We start from the raw sequence: 21,253 nt of genomic DNA, 5'->3' as shown, positions 1-21,253 counted from the left end.
TCGCGAAGAAATAAAAAATTCGTTCGCTGCTGAATAAGCCGGAGACTTTCAGCTCGGGAGGAACGTGGGATGAACGCAATCCATTGAGAATCACAGCCCGGCTTACGTATCCAACAAACTAACATAGTACGAGTACATTGACGAAAGAGGAACGAGCTGTAACTCCATAAATCCGCCCAGTTTGTTTTAGGAAAGGCAGCGGAACGAGTGACGACGTGGATCCAGCATACCAAGACCTCTTTACCCGATTTGGAGACCGCGCGGTGAAGCTGTCGCAAGCGACTTCAACAAGACAACGTTTGAGGGCGACAAATGAAACATAAATCGAAAAGGGGATCGAACAGCTTAGAAATCGAGATGATACGATGCAACATGGAAGAATTGGGAATTTTTGTGTCTTCAATGCTATATAAGTCATGAGATTCTCGTAAACTTGGAACTAAAACATCCTCAAGTCAAGCATTGCTATAAACGCAGATCCAACACTCTCACCAACATCATTTTCAACAACACTAATATTCGCAATCATGTCAAAGGTTGTCGCAGTCGCCGGTGGCACTGGTAGCGTTGGTCGCACCATCGTTGAAGAGTTGAAAAAGTCACCTCTGTACGATGTCATCGTCTTGGCTCGAAAGGTAAGCAGGAAACATATAGGACTACTGATGCTGTCATCAAAGCTAAGGCCAGAATAAAGGTTCCAGAGGTAAATGATAAAGAAGCACCCGTAGTTGCAGTGGACTACAGCAATATCGATGAAACTGCGCAAAAACTGGCCAGCCACAAAGTAGACATTGTCATCTCTACCATCAGCGTGATTGATGAAGTTTCTGGGGCTTGCCAAGTCGACCTGGTCAAGGCAGCCAGCAAAGCCGGCACCATTAAACGCTTCATTACCAGCGAATGGGGTACTCCTCATACTGAAGTGTTAGTTAAGCCTTGGTCTCCATGACTTTCCGATTTTACATGCACATACTAACTTTATGCCTACATCCTAGATCTCCTATGTATAAGATTCGGGAAGCTACAGTGATAGAGCTTCGTAAGACCGACTTGGAATGGACTCGGGTTGCCAACGGCTACTTCATGGACTACTACGGTATGCCACATGTTAAGACGTACCTGAAGCCTTTGTTCTTCGTGGTAGACCCGCCGAACAAGACTGCCGCCATACCTGGTACAGGAGATGAAGTCCTTTCTTTTACCTATACTTTTGACGTGGCGAAATTTGTTGTCGCATTTCTGAGTTTGCCCAAGTGGGAGGAGATTACTTACTGCTACGGTGAAAACTCAACATTCAACAAGCTTGTTGCACTTGCTGAAGAAGCCCAAGGTATGCTATTCCATTTCACGTTTTTTAACAAAATCGAGACAAAGCTAACAGAGTTCAAGGCACCAAGTTTAACGTCACGTATGATTTCCCCGAGAAGCTTGCAAAGGGAGAGATTACAGAATTGCCTTCTCACCCTGCGCTATATCCATACTTTCCGAAGCCAGCGATGCAAGGCTTGTTCTCGCTTTTCGCCTCATGGGTCCTTGATGGCAGCCTAAAAGCTCCAGAAGACAAGAGCCTGAACGCCAAGTTTCCCGAAATCAAGACCACCAAGTTGGCCGAAGTCGTTGGTGCCTGGAAGGGACATTAAGACGAACGAAGCAGTAGCAATAGCCAGTCATATTAGCATTAGATGAGTAGAGGTATTGAGCTTAGTATACGGAAGCAATAAGTGAAATCCCAGTTTTCCACATCTCTCTCTCCACGAGTGCTCCAGACTTGTTCCATAATCCTCAGCGCTTCCAGAAGCGTGCCAAATGCTGACAGATTCCCCATTCTGGAAGCAATTATTCGGAATGTCTCCTCTTGGTCGGTGGAGGCAAGGCAGCCAACGACGCAAAATGGCCAAGCGAGACTGCGTAAAATCGCCGGTGATGCAATTTTATCGAGAAGTTGGATAGCGGATGAGACGTTTTGTTGTATGATCTCGTGCTGTTCTTGCCACCCAGAAGTAGTAACAAACAGGTAGAGAACAGTAGCATGTGCCCACACCAGACTATACGAGGTGGAGTCAATGGTTTCCAATAGAGCTTCAGGGTTAGAATAAGCTTGGAAGGAGCCTATAGAGGCCACAGGTTTTCCCGGGTTATCCTTGAGGCTAGTTATACCATGTTGGAGTTTTTCAGCGATCCTGTTGCCCTCAAGGAGCAGATCATCGCGAGATACTCGTCCATGCTTTTCGACTTCTACTAAAGAAGCAATATCGGCAATTAAGAGGAGAATCCAGCTTTGACAGCCCACAGAATCCTCCAAGTCTAATAAAAGTCCAGGCGAATCCACTGTCCCGCATCCGTCATTAATCAGGAGTGAATGGTATTCCCGTAACATCGGAGCATCTCCAAGAATGGTTGCAGAGATGATATCCGCAAATATGATGACAGCGACATAAAAAATAAAAGCCCCCTGAGCTGGATTAAAAATTCTGTGTGACGAACTCACAGCTGCCCATCCAGTTTTCTGCATCTTGGCTAACACCGAGTCGAGATCCATTCTACCACCTTGGGGGTTGTGTTGTTCAAATATCTCTTTAAAAAGAGACACTGCAGCGTTAAGATGAATGCCCCATTCATTGGTTGCTGAAATGTTTGTTTCAAACACCAGAAGCTGCACAACACCTTCCATGAGGTGCGCCTTTTCCTCAGTCGAAGCGAGTTCTCCACAGGCTGCCAGATCTTCTATTCCTTGTCTCATAGCCTTGATTGCGGTATCTACATGAGATATGAGTTTCCCTTCGACGAGTCCTTTGCATACTTCATGCTCTCCATTTGCGATGTCCGTCATAACCAAAATAAAAAAGTATGTGCTGAAGCCCATGGCTGTGTGGAAGAGCGGCATGCTCTTTCTCAGCGTCGCTAGCAACCAACCGCGTCCTCCTTTAAAAATGGAGGGGCGGTAGAATGGGAACAGAAAAGGGAAAGCATAGTCCAAAAACGTAATTTCGAGATCAGTGTCAATGTCGTTGCTGATTCCGAGTAGAGCAGGGTTGTCGGAGACACTTTCAGGCGGCGATATGCCGTTCTTGGAGCATCCATAGCAAGATAGTTCCGTGAGAGCTCCCTCTTGAGCTTGAATATTTTGCCTGGACTGATTCTTTTTGACGGGCCGATCAGCGGCAGCTGAACTCGTCTTTGGCTTCCTCACCCTTCCGAGCGGCAGGACTTTTACATAACTCTTTTCGCGACGGCATTCTGCCTTTTCTTTGATCTGCGCTTTGATCCGATCCGCAAATTGATCTCGTTCGAGATCATTGTCAACCCAGCTTGGACGGTTTTTGCCATTGTAGCATGTAATGTCAAGTGAGTGACAGGCACTGCAGGTGGGCCGCTTCCGGTCGCACTTCTTCTTGCGGACCCGACAAGTCCAGCATGTTTCGGTAGATGAGCGGCTCATTGAGGGAATTAAACAAACACAATGATGTTCGATATGACAGTATTCGATAGTATTTGATGTCTTCACAGTAGTCAATAACTGTTAGCGCCTCCCTCACTTTAAAGAGACACTCGTCTGAGAAGAAGCAGCATTGAATCAGCAAAGAAGAGCGAGAGCAATGGAAGCGTCAGCTGCACCAAAACGTACGTCCGCGCGGTCTCCAATCTAGGTTTAGCTGATTTTCAGCCTGTGAAGCCCTACACCCGGAACTCCGCGATCCTTCCTTTGTCCAATGACAAGGGTTAGACAGTTAACGAAAAGAGTATGAGTGAGAAGTTTATTCGATGAGAGACTAAAGATGCAATTTCAGATCCTAGTGACCCAATTTAGCGGAGTTCGGATCTCTCCGCTGGTGGATTTTGTGTATGAGGATCAACTCAACGCGGAAAAAGACGCCTCTCGGAGCTTATTATGTGATTAATCCCTAAACACCATCACCCCCACATTGCGCTGTTACCCTATTCTCGCTGTGAACAGACAAAAAAATTCGGTCAAAACCTGAATCGAAAATATTGGTGTTACTAAAAGAGCCGGTGATAAGTTATAGTATTAGAAATGCCATAGATAGTAGCGAGGATTGTTTATGAGTTATGGAGTGTTGCATACAGGACGCGCAACTTAGAAGGCATATAAGTATCTCTGTGTAGAGCGATACTCGGATTCCAACAAACAAGAGATCAATCATACATTGAGTTCCAGACCATTCACTACCAGCGTATTATCATTAATTAGACGCGATGCCTTCCTTCTCCAGCAACTTTGCCAACAAGCATGTCCTTGTTACAGGTAATAAGCGCCATCAACACAAATCTCCGGCTATATTAACATCCCATTCCAGGCGGCTCAAAAGGAATCGGTAGATCCATTGTGGAAGCCTTTTTGATCGAGGGAGCCAATGTTTCATTCTGTGCTCGCACAATCCGAGGAGATGAATTCTCGCTCTTCAAGGGCGCTACCAACGGTGCCCCTGCTGTCGGCTCGGCCGTTGATATCAGCAGCCCCGAAGAGATTAAGTCTTGGGTAGCGGGAGCAGCTAAAGAGTTTGGCCGCATTGATTCAGTTATTGCTAATGGTAAGCTACATTTAATACAACCTTTGGTCCCTATGCACCTAGCTTGTTTACTAATTGACTTTTTCTCTTTGATACAGCATCTCCTCTGATTGGGGAAGCAACACCTGAAGCATGGGAAAACAGCTTCCGTGCAGACATCTTGGGCTTGGTCACCTTGATTGACGCATCGACGCCGTTTCTTGAAGAGAGAGTAAAGGCTTCGGAAAATGCATCTCTTGTGGTCATCAGCTCGATGGCGGGCTTTGAAGCACGACACCCCATTGCCGGCTCCCCTTATTCGACCTTTAAGAGAGCCCAGGCCACACTGGCTAAAGATTATGCCCGCAAGCTTGGTGCTCTGGGCATTCGAATCAACTCCATTGCCCCGGGATCCATTGAGAACCCGAACATTACGCTGCCAGATGGTACGGTTCAACTGAGCCAGTATCAAATTGTGAAGAGAGACAACTATCCATTTTACAAGTCTCTCCTTGATGCTGTTCCGCTTGCGCGAACAGGTGTTCCAGAAGAGGTGGCCAATACCGTTGTTTTCCTCGCCAGTGGGCTCGCCAGCTACATCAATGGAGCCAATATTGTGGTTGATGGAGGCATGTCCCTCTTTTTCTAAAAGGAGAGTGACAATAGATATACACAAGATACGATATTGGTCAAATTTGGCTAAGAGCGAGCTTTTATTTTGCAGAGCGCGGAATGCATGTGCATCCCATGTTAACGGGATCCTGCCCATTATGAAGGCAATAAACTTTTAGCATGACTTTTGATAAATATATAGCATAACCTCCCATTCGATGTCCCGGCAGTTCTCCAGTCTTCTTCTACCATGGGATTTCCAGTCCATCGTATTGGTTTACGCCTTCGTTGTGTTCCCAGCCTGGAACATGTATGTTGTAAAACTTTCCATTGTAGCTTTTATCAGCTTTGTTCACAATGTCCCATGTTGCCTTGGCTCCCGTCTCAACGTCAAGGTCGGCCATATCGCCGCCCATGGTAGTTTTCATCCACTGGAGAAGGTTAGAAAATGAAGTAGGATGAGAGTGCTCAGGAGCTGCTTACACCGGGAGATAGTGTCAAAAAGGTGAATCCATCCTTTTCATATTCAATTGCGTATTGAACCGCCATCATGTTCATTGCGGCCTTGGTGATTTTGTATGCGTATGCAGGCGAGAAGGAGTACCGGTTTGCCCAGGAAATTGAACCAGCAGATGATGATCTTTGAAAATGTCAGCCAAGAAGTGGGTAGGAGCACTATAGAGGGGTATTCTTACACCATGGCAATCTTTTTTTGCTTTCCTTGTTGTAATAAAGGAATGAAAGCAGCAGTAACCCTGTGTGTTGAAGCGACGTTGACGTTGAATTCCTGGAGCATTTCTTCGGCCTCCATGTTGCGAATGCCTTGTGGATAAAGTCCGCTCATCTGATGCATTGATTTGTGAGTCCAGACCCGAATAAATGAAATCCAGAGGCGTAAATACTCACAGCAACGTTATTGATCAAGATATCTAACCCCTCCCCTCCAAGCTTCTCCTCAACCTCAGCCGCAGCACGCTTAACGCTTGCCGCGTCGACAACTTGGCATTCGATATTAATGACTCGTCCGCCAGCAGTCTCGATGACTTTTTGTAAATCTTCCGAAGGCTTTCCTCTTGTGGTAACGAATACCTTGGAGATGGTCGATACTGGTAGAGATGCCAGCAAACGAACAAGCCCAAGCCCGAGCCCACGCCCACCTCCGGTTACCAGAACGCTCGCCATTTTGTGACTGTGAATTTTTTTTCAACGAAGAAATATGCTGTATAACACCTTGCTGAACATATAGATTTCGTCGGTCAAATCATCTCGACGTGGAGGTCCCTATATATACATCTCGGATTCTAGCGGAGATAGGGCGTTAGGTAGCCTTGAACGGTACGGAGCTAGATGCACCACCATATTTCTATCTCCGGCGGATTCCTTTGTAGCGTTGCGCAGCAACATTTACTCGAAAGAGGAGTATACGATAGGATCGGGGGTACTGTTGAGGGATTATTTCACTATCCGAATAGTTATGTTCGGTAAAATGTGTGAAAGTAGAGACTCATAGCATGATCATGAGGCTGCACCAATTTTGCATTCCTCCAATGATGCTACCTGCACACTTATCAATCAATACAATCCCTTTTTAGAACATACATACTGTTGTGATTTTTATTTCCCTGCAACGTGGAAAGAGGAGGAGAGGTGGAAGGGTCATTAACACTGATGTGCATCCAAGTGCGCGTTCACGCTCCATATGTGTCAAGATCCATGGATCTGTTCTTCATTGTAAACGCCGAGAAGAATTCAGCGCTTGTACTATCACCCGGCTAAATTGGCCAACAGTGCATGTTCCGCGCTTTCAATGGCCAAAAAACTGTCGAAGGATATGCTGGATGGCACCAAAGTTTGGGATGATAAGAAACTATCACATGCATATTGTGGGAAACATCCTTGTGACATACACGGCAAATTTTCGATCCTCTAGCGACCTTCTCTATTTCATCGAATGCTTCATAACTGCTCCGCCTTCTGTCTTTCTCTTTTGTCGTTTGTAAGCTCTTGGCATCTCGGTGCACTTATATCGAGGAAGGGTTTGGTAGTATGAGCACGCGATTTGTCTAATAGCATGAATTCCATGCGCTCTCATGATCGAAATATGCTTATAATTAATAATAACCTTGTCTATATGCACTTGCCCAACGCCATACCTAATCTATCCGATGCGCTGTCGCTGTTTTCTCCGAACCCATACCTCCTGTTCCGCAGAACCTGCAACCTTGTCTGCTGATGTATCCGGACCCTTTACTTCGCGCAACTGAGTTTCCCAAAGCCCAAGCTGATAGTTTCCACGGTCTCCTGAACCGGTAAACAGATCAAACGACCAGCCGTGTTTTGGACATGTCAGCCCTGCACTCAAGACAACGCCGAAATCCTCAATGTCAAAAGGAGTGGCTTGCGAGAGGGGATAAGACGAATGAGGGCATTTCTTCATACAACAGTCATTATGGGCGCTGTTCAACACGAATGAAGATTATACTTGCGCTTGGACTTACATGATCAACGGCGTGGAATTTCCCTCTGTACTTGAATACAAGAACTTGGTCTTTTAAACCCTTCAAATCAGAACTTTCCAAATCTCCATCCTGATCAATCAAGACTTCTGCTCTTTGCGAACTGTCTTCTTTGGGCACCTGAAAGACTTTGCATCCTGGTCTATACTCTTTACTACACGTTCTGTATTTTGCCAAATTGTCGTCATCGAGCCCCGAGTCGGGAAACGACGAGGCCAGACCGACGGAGAACCATTCAGCGCCCAGCCGAGATGGAGCCTCGAAGAAGCTCATATCCAAGCCTGGGATATGGCAGTTGAAGCTTTAGGTCCGACTGGAGATGAGTGACGATTCTGTCATACAAGATTTGTGAGGCAAATACAGCTTGGAGCTTCACGAAAGATTAGATAATCACATTCAGAAATTTACCGTCGGATACAATTTCACGTGATTGATCACATGAGCTAAAATCAACAAGATCCCCTGAAGTCTTGAATGGGAATCTCGTAGATAATAGCGTGACAATTGCGCGTTATCATGATTCCAATTCACTCCATATTAATCCACCACTCAGAGGTGGCGGCTTTCTCGTCTCCTTTGATGGTTTATATCCGTGAATGCAACGTTTGCTAATGCAGGAACATGTACGGAGTGGAAGCTTCACAAAGCCCAGCGCGACTACACAAATGTTATGCCAGCCATGACTCGTAATCTTCATGCCAGACGCGTGCTATTTTCCATTTGAGCATCGCAGTTCCATTACTATCAGAGCTGTTAATATCTCGTATGAGTACCATTATAATGACGTTGTTACTAGAGTATTGGGATTCTCTTGCCTTCATCGCAACCCATTCTTGGACTTGGAGGGGCATTCCATCTAGAAACATGTACTTAATAGCCCTCTTTCAAATCGCTTAGACATGTGCTTTTACACGGAAGATCAGACTGACAAGTGACGTATGGTCTCACATCCACAAGGGTTCAATCTTGGCTTCATGTTAGCTGCCGCGCTAACTGTCAAACATCGGCGTTCGTGTGCTTTTAAGCATAGCTCTTCTCCAGCCTTCGGCATAAAGCTATCAACCCGTTCACGATCTCCGCCGTCTCGGTGACGAATAGGAGGAGGCGCGCATCAAGCTGCAGTTGCTACTACAAAACTGGCTTCCCTCTCCGTTCAAATCTTCATCTAATCTTTGACGGCAATTCGGCATGCTTCTTGACGCTAAACAATGATAGACAGCTTACCATTCACAACATTGTCAATCACACGTGTCAGAGATCAACGCATTGAATTCATCTGCAAAGGCCCACTAGACCAATCACCAACAGTAAGCCCTAGCGCGCGAAGCGAGGATCAATTGAGCCCCATATGCAGATGTCAAAAAAGCCGTCAAAAGTCCATCAGCATCATGGAGAATTAATATATGGAATCAGAGCTATTTGATGCGTGACTTCCACTAGCTAATGCAAGGTGATTCGTATTATCAGATGAATAGAATTCCCCAATAGCATCATGTCCGAAAACAACGTGCCTCTTGTTCTCTGCGAATTCTTCATACAAATTATTTTTTCCGGCGACATCGGATGACGCCCATACCAGGCGAGATTTTCCGTTTCTGGAAAGTCTCTAACATCGTGCTTTCGGACATTGGTTCGGAAGCATCCGTGGAAAAATTCCAGCGGCGTGCAAGGACCGGCCTTTCAAGCATGACATGGAGCGTGTTTGCCCCAAAAGCCCTTGGGCAAAACGAAAAGAGAAGGTGAAAAAGGCGGCTTCGTTTATACGGATCGACAGGCCGGGCAGCTGTCCTTCCTATTCGAGCTCGTCGTACGGGTGGGATGGCGTATATTTCCCGTCGGTGAGAGGCGATAGCGCAGCGTTTTCTTCGTATTTTGTGTCGCGTTGAGAGGAGATATAAAAGCATCGATCGGTATCGCTAAGTTTGATCGGTTTCTTGGCATCTCATTTCATCCTTCATTTCAATCTTGCTAAGACCATCCGTCGTCATCATGGGTTTCGCTAAGATCGTTCCTGTCCTGCTGCTCGCCGCCAAAGCTGCCCTGGCAAACACCCCGATTGCCGTCAGCGATTTCACCACAAATGGAGGTCTAGCTGCTGCCATGGCCGCTGCGCCCATGTGGTACATGCCTTCAGGTACCTGTATGCCCTCAGCTGCTGAGGATGGTGAGGGCAACCAGACCAACGGCGTGGATGCGGATAACTGCAACATCAACGCCCTGGCAAACGGCTGCCCTCAACAACCTCCCTGGCAAGGAGCCAACACATTTTATGGAAATGTGACTGGTGAGCCGTTCTTCACGATCCCTACGTACTGGGAGGCAACTTTCTGCAACGGAGACTCCTCTGGCTCGGATCCTTCATACCGCATCATCTACTACGTGTACTTCAAGAAGGACACCGGCCACAAGAGCGACTGGGAAGGCATCGTCGTGAGATTCACCAGCCCGGATGGAGGCAACACCTACACTCGCGAATCAGTCATCATGGAGCAAGGTCCGTCCCACTAACACGTACCTCGATATCGATTCGTCCTTGTTTCAATGCTAACCTTGATGCAGATGGTAACCACGTCCACATTAGCTGGTCCGATGTCAACGACACTTTCCAGGGGTAAGCTATCAATCCAAAACTGTGAAATGACGAGCCAGCTGCTAACTCTGTGTTTGCAGCGATGACGACTGGCAGGCGTTTGCTCAGAAGAACCTCGACCACGGCAAGTTCTACTTTGGCAAATTCCACCACTCGGTTCACCAAGACTGGTACACCGCAGCCTTCAAGAACACCTGCCCTCCCCTCTCAGCCGATGACTACCGTAACTCGGACTACCAGTTCTGGGCGGCGAACAACCTGCGTCCTGTGTCGGTTCTGAACCCGAACTGGGTCTGGGGCGAGGCCGACTCACCCGCCAACCAGGACATCTGCTCTTACTAAGATGTCATATTTGGCGAAAGTCAAGTTGTGTGCCTGTTTGGTATTCAAATAAACAAAGTCATGATGTATGAAGGACATGTATGGAAATGTAATTGAGAATGTAAAATAGGAAGGGTGGTAGATTATCTATACCAGCAGCTTACAAGAGGGGGATTATACCCACCAATTGCATTTTCTCCCAAGTTCTCTTGGTGATATTAGTACTCCGTAATGAGAAAAGAAATGTGACAAAATTCAGGTACCCTCGTCTAAGTTGCACTCTATAAGTCCAATTGAAGCGCAACCTCGCGACGCCTCATCGCAGTGGTTTGGTCGGAAAGCTAGCCGTTTTGAGCTCTTTGTGAAGTTAACACACGAATCCATCCCTAGGGTCCACGATTGGTGGGTAGCTGGTTGCTGGCTCGGAAAACTAACCTCTTTAGTGGCGCTCACAAGATTGAGACTCGATTCGGATATAGGTGTATCGAGTGCTGCAGAATAGAGTTGCAGATATGATTGATTCCTAAAGGGAAATTTCTGCTGACCTTGAAACTAGCCTTTTGTAGTTACGCTCAATACGATAGATCTTCATTTGAAGACGGGGTTCAGATAAGTTTTGCATTCCAACGGACCATCGCGAATTCCGTAGAATGCAATGGATAGTAATAAGGAGATGAATCAACCAGTATATATAAGAGGCTCATTTACACGACATAAACATTTGCCTGTTCTTCAACGTAGAGGATTCAACAGTCTCTCTGACCGAAAGCTTTTACGTTCTCTTCATTACAATGTCCACTGTTCTTGTCACTGGTGGCTCAGGCTATGTAGCCTCTCACTTGATCTTGAAGCTACTACAAGATGGCTACACCGTCCGAACTACAATTCGAAACCTATCCAAGGAGCAAAATGTCAGATCAGTGCTGCAAAAAGCCGGTGCAGGACCACTGGACCGCCTGTCATTTTATGCTGCCGACTTGACTCAGGATAAAGGCTGGGATGAAGCTATCCAAGGCTGCGCCTATGTCCACCACGTCGCATCACCATTTCCCGGAGGGGCACCAAAAGACGAAAACGAGTTAATTATTCCGGCAAGGGAGGGAACTCTACGAGTCCTAAAGGCAGCCCGAAATGCCCATGTCAAGAGAGTAGTATTCACATCCTCCTTCGCCACAATCGGATACGGAGGCAAGGATCGACAGGAACCATATACTGAAGAAGACTGGTCCGTGTTGGATGGCCTACCAGCATATCACAAAAGCAAGACTCTGGCAGAAAAGGCCGCCTGGGAGTTCATCGAAACCGAAGGAGGGGATCTAGAGCTCAGTGTCGTCTGCCCAGTTGGCATATTCGGCCCTGTGCTGAGCAACGATATGTCATCATCCATTACACTCATCACGAAGCTCATGGATGGAAGCATTGGGAAATGCCCTCGGACGTACTTCAACATCGTCGACGTCCGCGACTTGGCCGATCTACATATCCGGGCTATGCTTGACCCTGCAGCAAAAGGGGAACGCTTTATTGCTGCCAGCGACGGTAAACCCATGGCGCTATTCGACGTCTCTCAGACCATTTCCAAGGGTCGTCCCGAAAAGGCAAAAAAGGTTCCAACGGGGGAAATGCCTTCATGGGTGGTTCGGATTGCCGGTATATTTAGCCCTACTGCTCGCCAGGTTGTGCCAGTTCTCGATGTTATCAGAGCACTTAAGAATGACAAGTCGAAGAAAGTGCTCGGTTGGACGCCTAGGACGCCACAGCAGACCATCCTTGATACAGTGGACAGCCTGGTTGAGCATGGTATTGTATAGTCAGAAATATTTGCCAGTGAATGGATGGGTTTGTGGAGGCTCTGATAGCAGTGCGGGCTCGATTGAAACAACATATATACTATATCTCTTTTATGTAATGTAATTTGTTACAAGTTATCTACAATGTCAACTACGATTCTTTTTCGCTTCTATTAGAATTACCGTATTATATGACTAAAAGATCAAGATGGCGCTTCTTATTATGCCAATAGCTAAGGTCAAATCATAAAGCTCATTCTAGTACAAAGAGATACTTTGGATACTTAGCAATACCTCCACTGAATTTAATATAAATATATTGAACGGACCGATTTAAAAAGGTGCTTTTGCATCTTGAAGTCATAGAATATCACGCGGGACACATTTTATTAATAATCGGAGTTTATGCTTTAACTCATTGGCCGGACCCCCATTATCACAGCCTCATTTTGCAGAAGAATCGCCACGCATATACACCGATCCATGAGGGGTCACCGAAGCACCATTGTATTGGTCCACGTTTTTGAAGATGACCAATCCTCCTAATGCAAGTGTATCATTCAAATTGCCTCAAGTTAATTTGATGAAACATTTTGTTGTATGATGCTAAGCGATGATTGCAACTTTTCCCAAAGGGGTTTATCTTTATGGGATATATGTATTTTTGCCGCCATAGGCTTAAGTAACAACAATTAGGAATTCCAAACGTTCTGATTATGAGGTTGTATAATAGTTAGTCAAAATAAAAACTATTTAACCTGGGCGGGGGGGTCTTCTCATCTCTAATGCTTTAAGGAAAGTATCAACGGAATCCATTGGATAATTCCACTGGCTAGCATTGCCTGTGGCCTTGTTCCTCTCAATTATAACGCTGTCCATATCTTTCCACACATCTACTCCAATTGGCGTGTTGACTTGTAGTGCCCACTCAGTAGCTTCGTTGTCCTTTATAATTCGAGACCTTTGGTCTGCCACCCGATCAGAAATGTTATCTTCCTCAGGCACCATAGATATCTTCGGTTGAGATAGAGCAACAATATCGTCCTCAGTCAAAGTCACGGTGTCGTCGGCTGCTTGTTGTTAGTAAATGCTATGTTTGAATAGCAACTAAAATGGCTTACCATTTCGAGGCCGCCCTTCAACCAGGTCCGCAATTTTAAGTGAATACTCCGAGCCGAGTTTCTCTGTAAGCAGTTTGTTGACTGCGTCTACAGCGATGGTGTTGACCTTCACGGTCTCGCCGGCCGCTCTTGCAAGCCCAACGTTGGCTAGTTGAATATACATACCCAGATCCTGCTTGGCATATCCAAGATCTCTCATAATGCTGTTAAGTTTCTCCTGCTCCTCTTTCCCAGATACCAGCTGCTTGACGAAGCCTCGTAGGGGGTTCTTAGCCTTGGTCATCACCCCTAAATGACTACTAAGGGTTTCACTGACGTCAGCAAGCTTGATGATTGTGGCGTTCACATTACGTGTTTTTAAGGCCGGCTCGCTAGCAGCCAGCTCGACAATGTTCTTAGTCTGAGTGGCCTCGGCCAAGTATTTCTCGACGAGCTCTGGCAGACCCTTTTGACGCTTGGATGCCTGACGAAATCGGCAGAAAAGGTCGATGCATTGCTCCAATGCTGCAACCGTTGCGGTTGCGGTTCGCAGTACTTCCGCCTATAACGAGACGTTAGATAACTCATGGTAAGAGGAATCTAATTGTATATGAGACGCAATAAACGTACCATCGTTGATAAAACCAACCTTCAGATCGATGGATTGCTGGATCTGTGAGTATTCCAAAGCGAGTACCGAAGGGATTGTCGTCCTCGAGTCTACCGCAGTCCCTTGTGATAACTATGACTTAACCTTGATAAGCGGATGAGCTAGACAGTCACCTCAAGGCTGATGATGCATGGCAAGAGTCAAGAAGATCGCAGGATATACATACAATGGCCAATGAGGCGGAGTAAGCCCCGCTTACAGAAGCATTCAGGCGGCAAAGACGACGAGCACACGCATAAGCTACAGCTGTAGGTCTTTGCTGGCGGTCAACCAGTGGTACATCGTGGCCACGGCCATTCACTTAGCTTGCTGGTTGATATTAGATGCACGCTCAACATCACTGGTTCGTCAGCCGGTCTCGTCGAGTGGGGCATTACCATGCCCAACACAATACAGGGCAGCCCAGCAATAAGGCTGCCCTTGCTCTTTCCAATAATATTAAGTAGATGCATTTGCTGCATGGTATGTATCCTGCAACAATACCCAATGTGCCAGCGTTAAGAAGGGAAGAAAGAATAAGCCCTTGTCCGTTTTCGTGGCTTTGCACTGTTGCCTGGCAGGTGACCCAGTTTGAGGCTCAGATAGATTAGATTTACATCGAGTTAGGCAAATCAGTCTCATACTGTCTCTCCAATCCTTACACGAGGCATCCTAATCAAGTGAACCGATCATGCCTACTCGCAGAGCTTGACACGTATGTCTATCCTGCACAGCAAACTCGCTCGACGCTGTTATGGCTTGTCATATGGCTAAGCAGTGATCTAATCCTGGCTTGGGTAGGTTGAAAGTTCTATTTGAGCTATTGAGTCTTTCTATTTCTCACGGTCAAGAATAGTATAAAGGTTGCCCTGGACTTGATCAGACACCCATCTCAGATATATAGCAATCTTCTTTACACCACTTCTAAAGACTGCATCATTCGCATTCTTGTTTTTCGTCGACTCGCCCAACTGTACCGGTATATTATTTCATCTTCTCTTTACCACGCCTATCAATGTAAGTCCATGACATCGTTGAATACGCCCTATTTTTCCTTTTAATATGAATCATGAGAAAAGCAGCTAATGAGAACTTTTTAGATGAATATACACGCGGGTATCACCCATGCGCCAAGCGCGGACACCATAACCAAAGAGGCCGGAGCTACCACGGAGCTGCTGGTAACTGCGTCCCAAAATATGCGAGGCATTACGAGTTTCAACGTCTCCAAACACCTCGAGGAACTCAGCAAAGTCAGCAACCTTGTTCAGAAGATCAGATACCAGGAAGACCTGCAGACCCGTTCCGTCGCCATTGCGCTCGCCACACTCAAGGGTGTCGCAAAGAAACTTGACAAGGTCTTGGGACGCGGGAAAGTACTCCAAGAACAACTTTCCAACACCATGAACGAGTTACATGAAGCAGGCGAGAATCTTCGACAACAGCTGCCAGGTGATATCTCCACGGCCGTGAGCAACGAGGTGACTAAGGGGCTACAAATCAATGCTGCCTTGGGAGGAAACCGCCCAGAGGGGCGGTTGCTCACTGAGGCGATTGAGAATAAGTCTACTAGTGCTTATCAAATCAACGCCCCCATATATGGCGATGCCAGTTTCCTCAAAGACCTAATTCTAGCGGCAACCCAAGCCGGGGCGGCGAGTTAGGCTGATGCGAGTTCATTTGGCAGGATTGGATGTCTAGAGGCAGCAAGATACATGTAAATGTACCTGTATGTAGTCTATAGATGAGGATAAATAACCCACTTATGGCATCTGGTAGGCAATTTTGGTGAGAAGCTTAATCTGATAGGGGAGCACTATTACATGTACTCCACCCAACCTTGGAACTGAACCCCAAGAGATGCAACCTCTAGTCTCTGGTGGGCGGATCTGTACGTGGGCGTGGGTCTGCATGATGGTTGCCAGGAGTACCTACATGTACTTTACCAGTAGCAACCAGCAACACTGCTGCAGTCCATTCCTTGTGCTTCTCGAGTGAGTACATGTAATGAGAGGTATAGATGAAATCTGGTTAATTTGGGTTCAAACTTTAGGCAGGCATCTGGCAAGAGAAAGTGTCACAACTCTATGCGGACATGACGCTCGTACGGAATAATCCCAGTCTCAGAAGCGATGGTCTATCCAGCTATTAGGCCAACACTGTCATTTACCTCACCTTTGGTACGATCAAACCGTAGACCAGCCTCGGGCGACTTGACTATTACCTTATTGATACCGCCAACACTAACCCAAGTATTGATGAACACTGAGTTTCGAAGCTGTTTGATACACTCCAACGATGACTAGGCACTGTTGTTCAACCATAGAGGTGGCCCACTGAATCAACCACCAAATTGTGACCAACTGATTTGCTCTAAAATGTATCCTATATTTGAAGCCTGACGTGGGCTACATGTCCCAATCGTGGTGGAGTGGGGTGTAAGAAAACCTTTTCCTGCTACCATGTCATTTGGAAGCCTCGTCCCATTGTCCTCCACACACCGCACTTCTCTAATAGCTTATACAACAGAATTATCACGGTAGTGAATAGGATGTCTCAGGACCCAGGCGGTGAAATCGCCTCAAAGGCGACTGGAAATGTATTGTCAGGTAGTGGCATGCAAATCAATGCGCCCATCGCCTCCATAAATCAATACTTCAACAAAGGTGAGCTTACCTTACCACCACTGGAGCCGCCATTGTGTTGATTGTGTTGTTTTGGTGTTAATGGGTTTGCTCTCACGCAGATGCCGAGAGCGAAGAGGCGCTTTGCATCCGGGATCTCTACATTACAGACCCATGGCTTGATAAGCAGCGCATCGAAGATGCCAAGGGCGGCCTGCTGCAAGAGTCGTACTCCTGGATTCTGACGCAAGATGTCTTCAACCGTTGGCGCTATGACCCCGATGCCCGCCTCCTTTGGATCAAGGGCAGCTTAGGGACGGGTAAAACAATGTTACTCTGCGGTATAGTTCAAGAGTTGCAGCACAACATGGACCAACAAGATTGCCTGTCCTTCTTCTTCTGCGAGGCAGGCAACAAGAACGCCGACAATGCTGCAACTGTCTTACGAGGCATGATTTACCTCATCCTCAGTCAGCAGCCAAAGCTCATCGGCAGTGTGATAGAAAAGCATAAAAAGGTCGGTTCCAAGCTGTTTCAAGGCCCAGGGGCTTGGTATGCGCTCCGTGAGATTTTCTTCAGCCTCTTGGCCGATCTACGCCGAGAAATCGGCCAAGGCGTGGCATACTTTGTCCTTGACGCCCCCGATGAATGTGGCGAGGACGTTGAGAAACTGCTGTCCCTCGTTTCTGAAGCGTCGAACCTCCCTGGTGTCAAGTGGTTGGTGGCAAGTAGACGTCGGGCTGACGTGGCCAAGCATCTCGAAGTTCGCAAGGCGGGACGACAGGGTCTGGACCTGGATGACTGCACTGAAGAGTTGACTCACGCTGTCAAAGCCTACATCGACCGGTGCGCCTCTGATCTGGCGGCTAACACAGGGAATGACGACCTGCGTCAACAAATCTCTCAAGGCTTACAGGACAAGGCCATCGCGACGTTCCAGTACGTAACGCTTGTCGTCGCAAAACTTAAGGCTGCGTCGCCTTCTGAGATGCTGGACGTGTTGAGGGAGGCTGCGCTAGACATGGAGGGCTTGTACAGACAGGCCTCTGATCGCATCCAGCACCTGGACCGGGAGACTCGACACCTCTGCTGCAGCGTCCTAGCCACCGTCGCCATCACACATCGCCCCCTAAATCGCGAGGAACTCTATGCTCTCGCTGGTCTTCCTCCTAATGACGTTGCCGAAGATATCATACGCAAATGCGACTCGTTCGGCATCAGGGGCCTTACTACGTTTTCAGTCAACAAGCTGGCAAGGGAGTTTCTTTACGGGGATAGTGTCCTCTTCCCCGAAGGCTTCGAGAATGGCCATCGGCGCATCTTCTTACGGTCTCTAAGCCTCATGGAAGCGACGCTTCATCGAGACATATATACCCTCCGCCATCCTGGAATTCTCGCCGTCGACATCAAAACTCCCGAGCCTGACCGGCTAGCCGTGGCCGGCTATGCTAGCGAGTACTGGATTGAGCACCTCGTCGCAAGTAATTACCACGGCCGCGACACAAAAGACGGCGGTGCCCTCTCCGCGTTCCTTGAGTTCAAGTACCTTTACTGGCTGGAAAGCCTGAGCCTCCTAGGCGTGATGCGAACCGCGCTCTCCTCTTGGACAAAGCTTGTGAACTATCTCCAGGTACGTTTCTACGTTTCAATTCCAAGTTGAAACCCCCGTCTCCCCCTTACCACTGGTATTAACGTCTCTTTCAGGGAGAAAACGGAGCCCAACAATTAGCTAAGCTAGTCGTTGACGCACAGCGCTTCATTGAGTACAACGGGCAGTCGATTATGGAACACCCTCTCCAGACTTATGCCTCTGCCACGGTCTTTGTCCCATCCGGAAGCATCATGAGAGAACTTGTCAGGACAGAGGAGCCGAACTGGGTGACAGTCCACGCCGAGATGCGCGAGGAACACTGGAGTCCATGGGCCCAGACGCTAGACCCAGGCAATGCTAAACTCGAGGTTGTTGGTCCAGTCGCCTTCTCTCCCGACGGCGCCTGGCTGGCTGCGGCACTGGAGGGTGATTGTGATGGGGAGACGGTTCGTCAAGTCCAGGTTTGGGATATGGTGACCGGGAATAGCGTCTGGACGCTCGAAGATGCCAGCGGCTGGGTGGCCTTCCCCCCTAAGCACACCATCCTAGGGACGGTCACCAGTCCGGGTGTGGTCAAATTTTGGGATCTCACCAAGGGTATCTGGCATCGTCGTGTAATCACCCCCTTGGACATTTCCGCCGCCCTATTTTCGCCCGATGGTGTCTGGCTGGCCGCGGCGGATGGCGACCACATCGGCATTTGGGACTGGGCCAGAGGGGACCGCGCGCTTCAGTTCCGGCATGACTCCGCCAGCCATTGCGATTCAATCGTGTATTCAGCTGGTGGTACTCGTCTCGCTTCGGCGCATAGAGATGAGATACGAGTATGGAACGCGCAATCGGGCAGTCTACTTCGCTGCATCGATACCGAAGACACTACCTCTGTTGCCTTCTTACCGGATACTGCTGGTAGCAGACTCATATCCGCGAGCAACAAGTCATTGATTACATGGAGCGCCGAGACGGGAGAGCGCCTTGGCATGCTCGATGTTCCCTCAGAGGAAGACCCCTACAGTGCCATGGCCCTCTCTGCTGACGGCAGCCGTTTTGTTGTGGCACCAGATGGCAATATCATGGCCTGGGATACGACGACGAAGCGTCGTCTCCAGACCATTTGGGGCTACGATCAGCACATACAGTCACTCATCCTCTCGCCCGATGGCAGCCAGATCGCATCAATTAGCGAATGGGGGCTCAGGCTTTACCGAATCACATCCACCGACGGCGAAGTGTTTCGGGCGGCTAGGGACCACCCAGACAAGATCAATCTGATCAGGATCTCTGCCGACGGTAATACGATGGCGTCGGCTTCGACAAGCATGATGAATATATGGGACCTCACAGGGGCCCATCGCCCGCGCGAGGTCAATAACACTTATAGTGGCATCGTCGATATGGCATTCTCTCCCGATAACACCCGGCTCGTATCCGTATCCAGTCACCAAGACGCGGCCATCTGGGACGTAGAGACGGGCAATCGCCTGGAAATCATACCATACCTTGGCTTTGCGGTTTGCTTCTCGCCAGATGGGGCTAATATCGCGTTATTGGAGCCAGCTGGCACCATCAGAGTTTGGAGTCTCGTGGAGCAGAGATGCCTCCAAATCTTTCATCAAGCGACTCGGGGCGAATTTGGTTCTGGTTCCGTTGTGTTTGGCCCAGACGACCTGATATTGACGTCGTTTGACCGAACCATCCGGATCTGGAAATTGTTACGTCGGCAGTGCAATCTAGAGATTGATGACGAGGCCACGGCCACAGCACTCGTCTTCTCATCCGACGGCCACCAATTCGCTGCATCGTATACCGACAAAATCAAGATTTGGGACTCGAAGAGTGGTTGCTGCCTTCAGACGCTCGACACGGGCAGATCCAACATCACGGTGGTAGCTTTTGACGCCGCCAGATCCCGTCTCTTGACTAACATAGGACTTATTCTTCTTGATGAGGTGCCGACTGGGCATTCGGATGTGAGCCGAGAGCTTCGCCGTCAGGGTTACGGGGTGAATGTAACCGGCGACTGGGTTACGTGGGATTCGGAGAAAGTCCTGTGGCTGCCGCCGGCCTACCGCCCAGATAGCACAGCGGGAATTCTCCCCAGGTCCGGAGCATCAACACTGTCAGCGATCGTTCTGGGTTGTCGCTCGGGGCGGGTAGCAGTGCTTCGCTTTCCAACTGGATTGCCACCGCATCTGAACTGACTTGGCTACACATCGAGATATCTACCATCTATCTATTACAAAAATGTATCACTTTAAAAAAAGAATGAGCAATAGTCCCTTATTGATGATTCTTAGCTTACCTATTTCACACCTTGCTACCGCCATTTCTCACAATTGAAGTTAATAGACATGGAACAACAATAACCAGCGTAAAAGGCATCTTACACTCGTGTACAACGATGCTCGCTTGCCTCAACTCCCCGTTGTTCATGGGTCTCATAGTCCTCCACATGTTTGCTAACTCTATAATGTTCCAGACCTCCTAATCTACCTTAAGATGGAGCACTTCTTCATCCTCCTTCTGCTTTTTGACTATCGTCTCCTATGCTAGCGTCGATTTCTTAATGTGACCAGTATTGCCGGATATAGCGGCCATCGCTGGAAATTTTACAACATAAACGCCAGTCTCGATTCGCCAATACCCAAAACCCCCAGGACAGACTCTGAAACTCAAAACGTTTTCCATATAATACTTTTGTCGTTGACCTTAATGACAGCATTGAATAGTGGCTACCGAAGCCGTGTCTGCAGTGCTGTCGTCCAATTGAAAACGCCTCAAAATAATATGGATAGCCCACGCCCAATCGCCCGCCTTGACAGGCAAAGTCTATGACACCATCCATGCGCAACCTAGTCCAACTGAGCCGCATGGCGCTAAGGCACGGGAGGAATTAGTCCTGCTAGATGCCCAAAAAAATCCACCTTCAGCCTCTTTAACCTTCATTTGTCC

The 21,253-nt window shown here is 48.0% G+C and overlaps 10 protein-coding genes across 10 annotated transcripts; 6 read left to right on the top strand and 4 right to left on the bottom strand.

Annotated features, from left to right (window-relative positions):
- The first annotated feature begins 442 nt into the window (after window positions 1–442).
- V8C40DRAFT_245891 (uncharacterized protein) lies at window positions 443–1,733 on the top strand. The gene is made up of 4 exons (XM_083216004.1): window positions 443–635; window positions 695–924; window positions 996–1,330; window positions 1,390–1,733. Exons 1-4 carry the CDS (start codon window positions 528–530, stop codon window positions 1,638–1,640), a joined length of 924 nt encoding a protein of 307 aa, XP_083073305.1. The 5' UTR covers window positions 443–527; the 3' UTR covers window positions 1,641–1,733.
- Window positions 1,655–3,672, bottom strand: V8C40DRAFT_245889 (Zn(II)2Cys6 transcription factor). The gene has a single exon (XM_083216003.1). It carries the CDS (start codon window positions 3,437–3,439, stop codon window positions 1,679–1,681), a length of 1,761 nt encoding a protein of 586 aa, XP_083073304.1. The 5' UTR covers window positions 3,440–3,672; the 3' UTR covers window positions 1,655–1,678.
- Window positions 3,673–4,165: 493 nt separating this feature from the next.
- Window positions 4,166–5,157, top strand: V8C40DRAFT_287729 (SDR family NAD(P)-dependent oxidoreductase; the record flags this gene model as incomplete). Its single annotated transcript, XM_083222770.1, has 3 exons — window positions 4,166–4,264; window positions 4,317–4,550; window positions 4,628–5,157. Exons 1-3 carry the CDS (start codon window positions 4,216–4,218, stop codon window positions 5,155–5,157), a joined length of 813 nt encoding a protein of 270 aa, XP_083073303.1. The 5' UTR covers window positions 4,166–4,215.
- A 45-nt stretch (window positions 5,158–5,202) lies between these two features.
- V8C40DRAFT_245888 (uncharacterized protein) lies at window positions 5,203–6,371 on the bottom strand. The gene is made up of 4 exons (XM_083216002.1): window positions 6,027–6,371; window positions 5,816–5,964; window positions 5,604–5,760; window positions 5,203–5,551 (listed from the first exon to the last, which is right to left on the bottom strand). Exons 1-4 carry the CDS (start codon window positions 6,300–6,302, stop codon window positions 5,366–5,368), a joined length of 768 nt encoding a protein of 255 aa, XP_083073302.1. The 5' UTR covers window positions 6,303–6,371; the 3' UTR covers window positions 5,203–5,365.
- An 841-nt stretch (window positions 6,372–7,212) lies between these two features.
- On the bottom strand, window positions 7,213–8,000 carry V8C40DRAFT_245886 (Rieske (2Fe-2S) protein). Its single transcript, XM_083216001.1, has 2 exons — window positions 7,619–8,000; window positions 7,213–7,551 (listed from the first exon to the last, which is right to left on the bottom strand). The coding sequence occupies exons 1-2, from the start codon at window positions 7,907–7,909 to the stop codon at window positions 7,279–7,281; spliced, it is 564 nt and encodes a 187-aa protein (XP_083073301.1). The 5' UTR covers window positions 7,910–8,000; the 3' UTR covers window positions 7,213–7,278.
- An 882-nt stretch (window positions 8,001–8,882) lies between these two features.
- On the top strand, window positions 8,883–10,729 carry V8C40DRAFT_245884 (uncharacterized protein). The gene is made up of 3 exons (XM_083216000.1): window positions 8,883–10,130; window positions 10,196–10,247; window positions 10,307–10,729. The coding sequence occupies exons 1-3, from the start codon at window positions 9,626–9,628 to the stop codon at window positions 10,566–10,568; spliced, it is 819 nt and encodes a 272-aa protein (XP_083073300.1). The 5' UTR covers window positions 8,883–9,625; the 3' UTR covers window positions 10,569–10,729.
- A 609-nt stretch (window positions 10,730–11,338) lies between these two features.
- V8C40DRAFT_287726 (SDR family oxidoreductase) lies at window positions 11,339–12,380 on the top strand (the record flags this gene model as incomplete). Its single annotated transcript, XM_083222769.1, has 1 exon — window positions 11,339–12,380. The coding sequence occupies one exon, from the start codon at window positions 11,339–11,341 to the stop codon at window positions 12,356–12,358; it is 1,020 nt and encodes a 339-aa protein (XP_083073299.1). The 3' UTR covers window positions 12,359–12,380.
- A 710-nt stretch (window positions 12,381–13,090) lies between these two features.
- V8C40DRAFT_266164 (uncharacterized protein) lies at window positions 13,091–14,568 on the bottom strand (the record flags this gene model as incomplete). Its single annotated transcript, XM_083219720.1, has 4 exons — window positions 13,091–13,407; window positions 13,459–13,999; window positions 14,087–14,179; window positions 14,485–14,568. The coding sequence occupies 4 exons, from the start codon at window positions 14,566–14,568 to the stop codon at window positions 13,091–13,093; spliced, it is 1,035 nt and encodes a 344-aa protein (XP_083073298.1).
- Window positions 14,569–15,186: 618 nt separating this feature from the next.
- Window positions 15,187–15,750, top strand: V8C40DRAFT_266163 (uncharacterized protein; the record flags this gene model as incomplete). Its single annotated transcript, XM_083219719.1, has 1 exon — window positions 15,187–15,750. One exon carries the CDS (start codon window positions 15,187–15,189, stop codon window positions 15,748–15,750), a length of 564 nt encoding a protein of 187 aa, XP_083073297.1.
- An 887-nt stretch (window positions 15,751–16,637) lies between these two features.
- Window positions 16,638–20,502, top strand: V8C40DRAFT_287721 (uncharacterized protein; the record flags this gene model as incomplete). The annotated part of the gene is made up of 3 exons (XM_083222768.1): window positions 16,638–16,752; window positions 16,833–18,340; window positions 18,415–20,502. 3 exons carry the CDS (start codon window positions 16,638–16,640, stop codon window positions 20,500–20,502), a joined length of 3,711 nt encoding a protein of 1,236 aa, XP_083073296.1.
- Window positions 20,503–21,253: the final 751 nt, after the last annotated feature.

The sequence above is a fragment of the Trichoderma camerunense genome (assembly GCF_050948025.1).
Source record: "Trichoderma camerunense strain CBS 138272 chromosome Unknown V8C40scaffold_9, whole genome shotgun sequence".
Classification (NCBI taxonomy): domain Eukaryota; kingdom Fungi; phylum Ascomycota; class Sordariomycetes; order Hypocreales; family Hypocreaceae; genus Trichoderma; species Trichoderma camerunense.
Note: the sequence above shows the minus strand (reverse complement) of the source record. Positions and strands in the feature narration are given on the sequence as shown.

Bases quoted from the DNA above. Each gene is read 5' to 3' on its own strand.
- V8C40DRAFT_245886 (XM_083216001.1), bottom strand. From the start codon at position 7,909: ATGAGCTTCTTCGAGGCTCCATCTCGGCTGGGCGCTGAATGGTTCTCC. The intron at 7,552-7,618 runs GTAAGTCCAAGC...TGTTGTATGAAG, and splicing joins AATTCCACGCCGTTGATCAT to AAATGCCCTCATTCGTCTTA.
- V8C40DRAFT_245888 (XM_083216002.1), bottom strand. From the start codon at position 6,302: ATGGCGAGCGTTCTGGTAACCGGAGGTGGGCGTGGGCTCGGGCTTGGG. The intron at 5,965-6,026 runs GTGAGTATTTAC...TCAATGCATCAG, and splicing joins TCTTGATCAATAACGTTGCT to ATGAGCGGACTTTATCCACA. The intron at 5,552-5,603 runs GTAAGCAGCTCC...AACCTTCTCCAG, and splicing joins TTTTGACACTATCTCCCGGT to TGGATGAAAACTACCATGGG.
- V8C40DRAFT_245889 (XM_083216003.1), bottom strand. From the start codon at position 3,439: ATGAGCCGCTCATCTACCGAAACATGCTGGACTTGTCGGGTCCGCAAG.
- V8C40DRAFT_245891 (XM_083216004.1), top strand. From the start codon at position 528: ATGTCAAAGGTTGTCGCAGTCGCCGGTGGCACTGGTAGCGTTGGTCGC. The intron at 636-694 runs GTAAGCAGGAAA...GCCAGAATAAAG, and splicing joins TCATCGTCTTGGCTCGAAAG to GTTCCAGAGGTAAATGATAA. The intron at 925-995 runs GTTAGTTAAGCC...CCTACATCCTAG, and splicing joins GGTACTCCTCATACTGAAGT to ATCTCCTATGTATAAGATTC.
- V8C40DRAFT_245884 (XM_083216000.1), top strand. From the start codon at position 9,626: ATGGGTTTCGCTAAGATCGTTCCTGTCCTGCTGCTCGCCGCCAAAGCT. The intron at 10,131-10,195 runs GTCCGTCCCACT...ACCTTGATGCAG, and splicing joins ATCAGTCATCATGGAGCAAG to ATGGTAACCACGTCCACATT. The intron at 10,248-10,306 runs GTAAGCTATCAA...CTGTGTTTGCAG, and splicing joins GTCAACGACACTTTCCAGGG to CGATGACGACTGGCAGGCGT.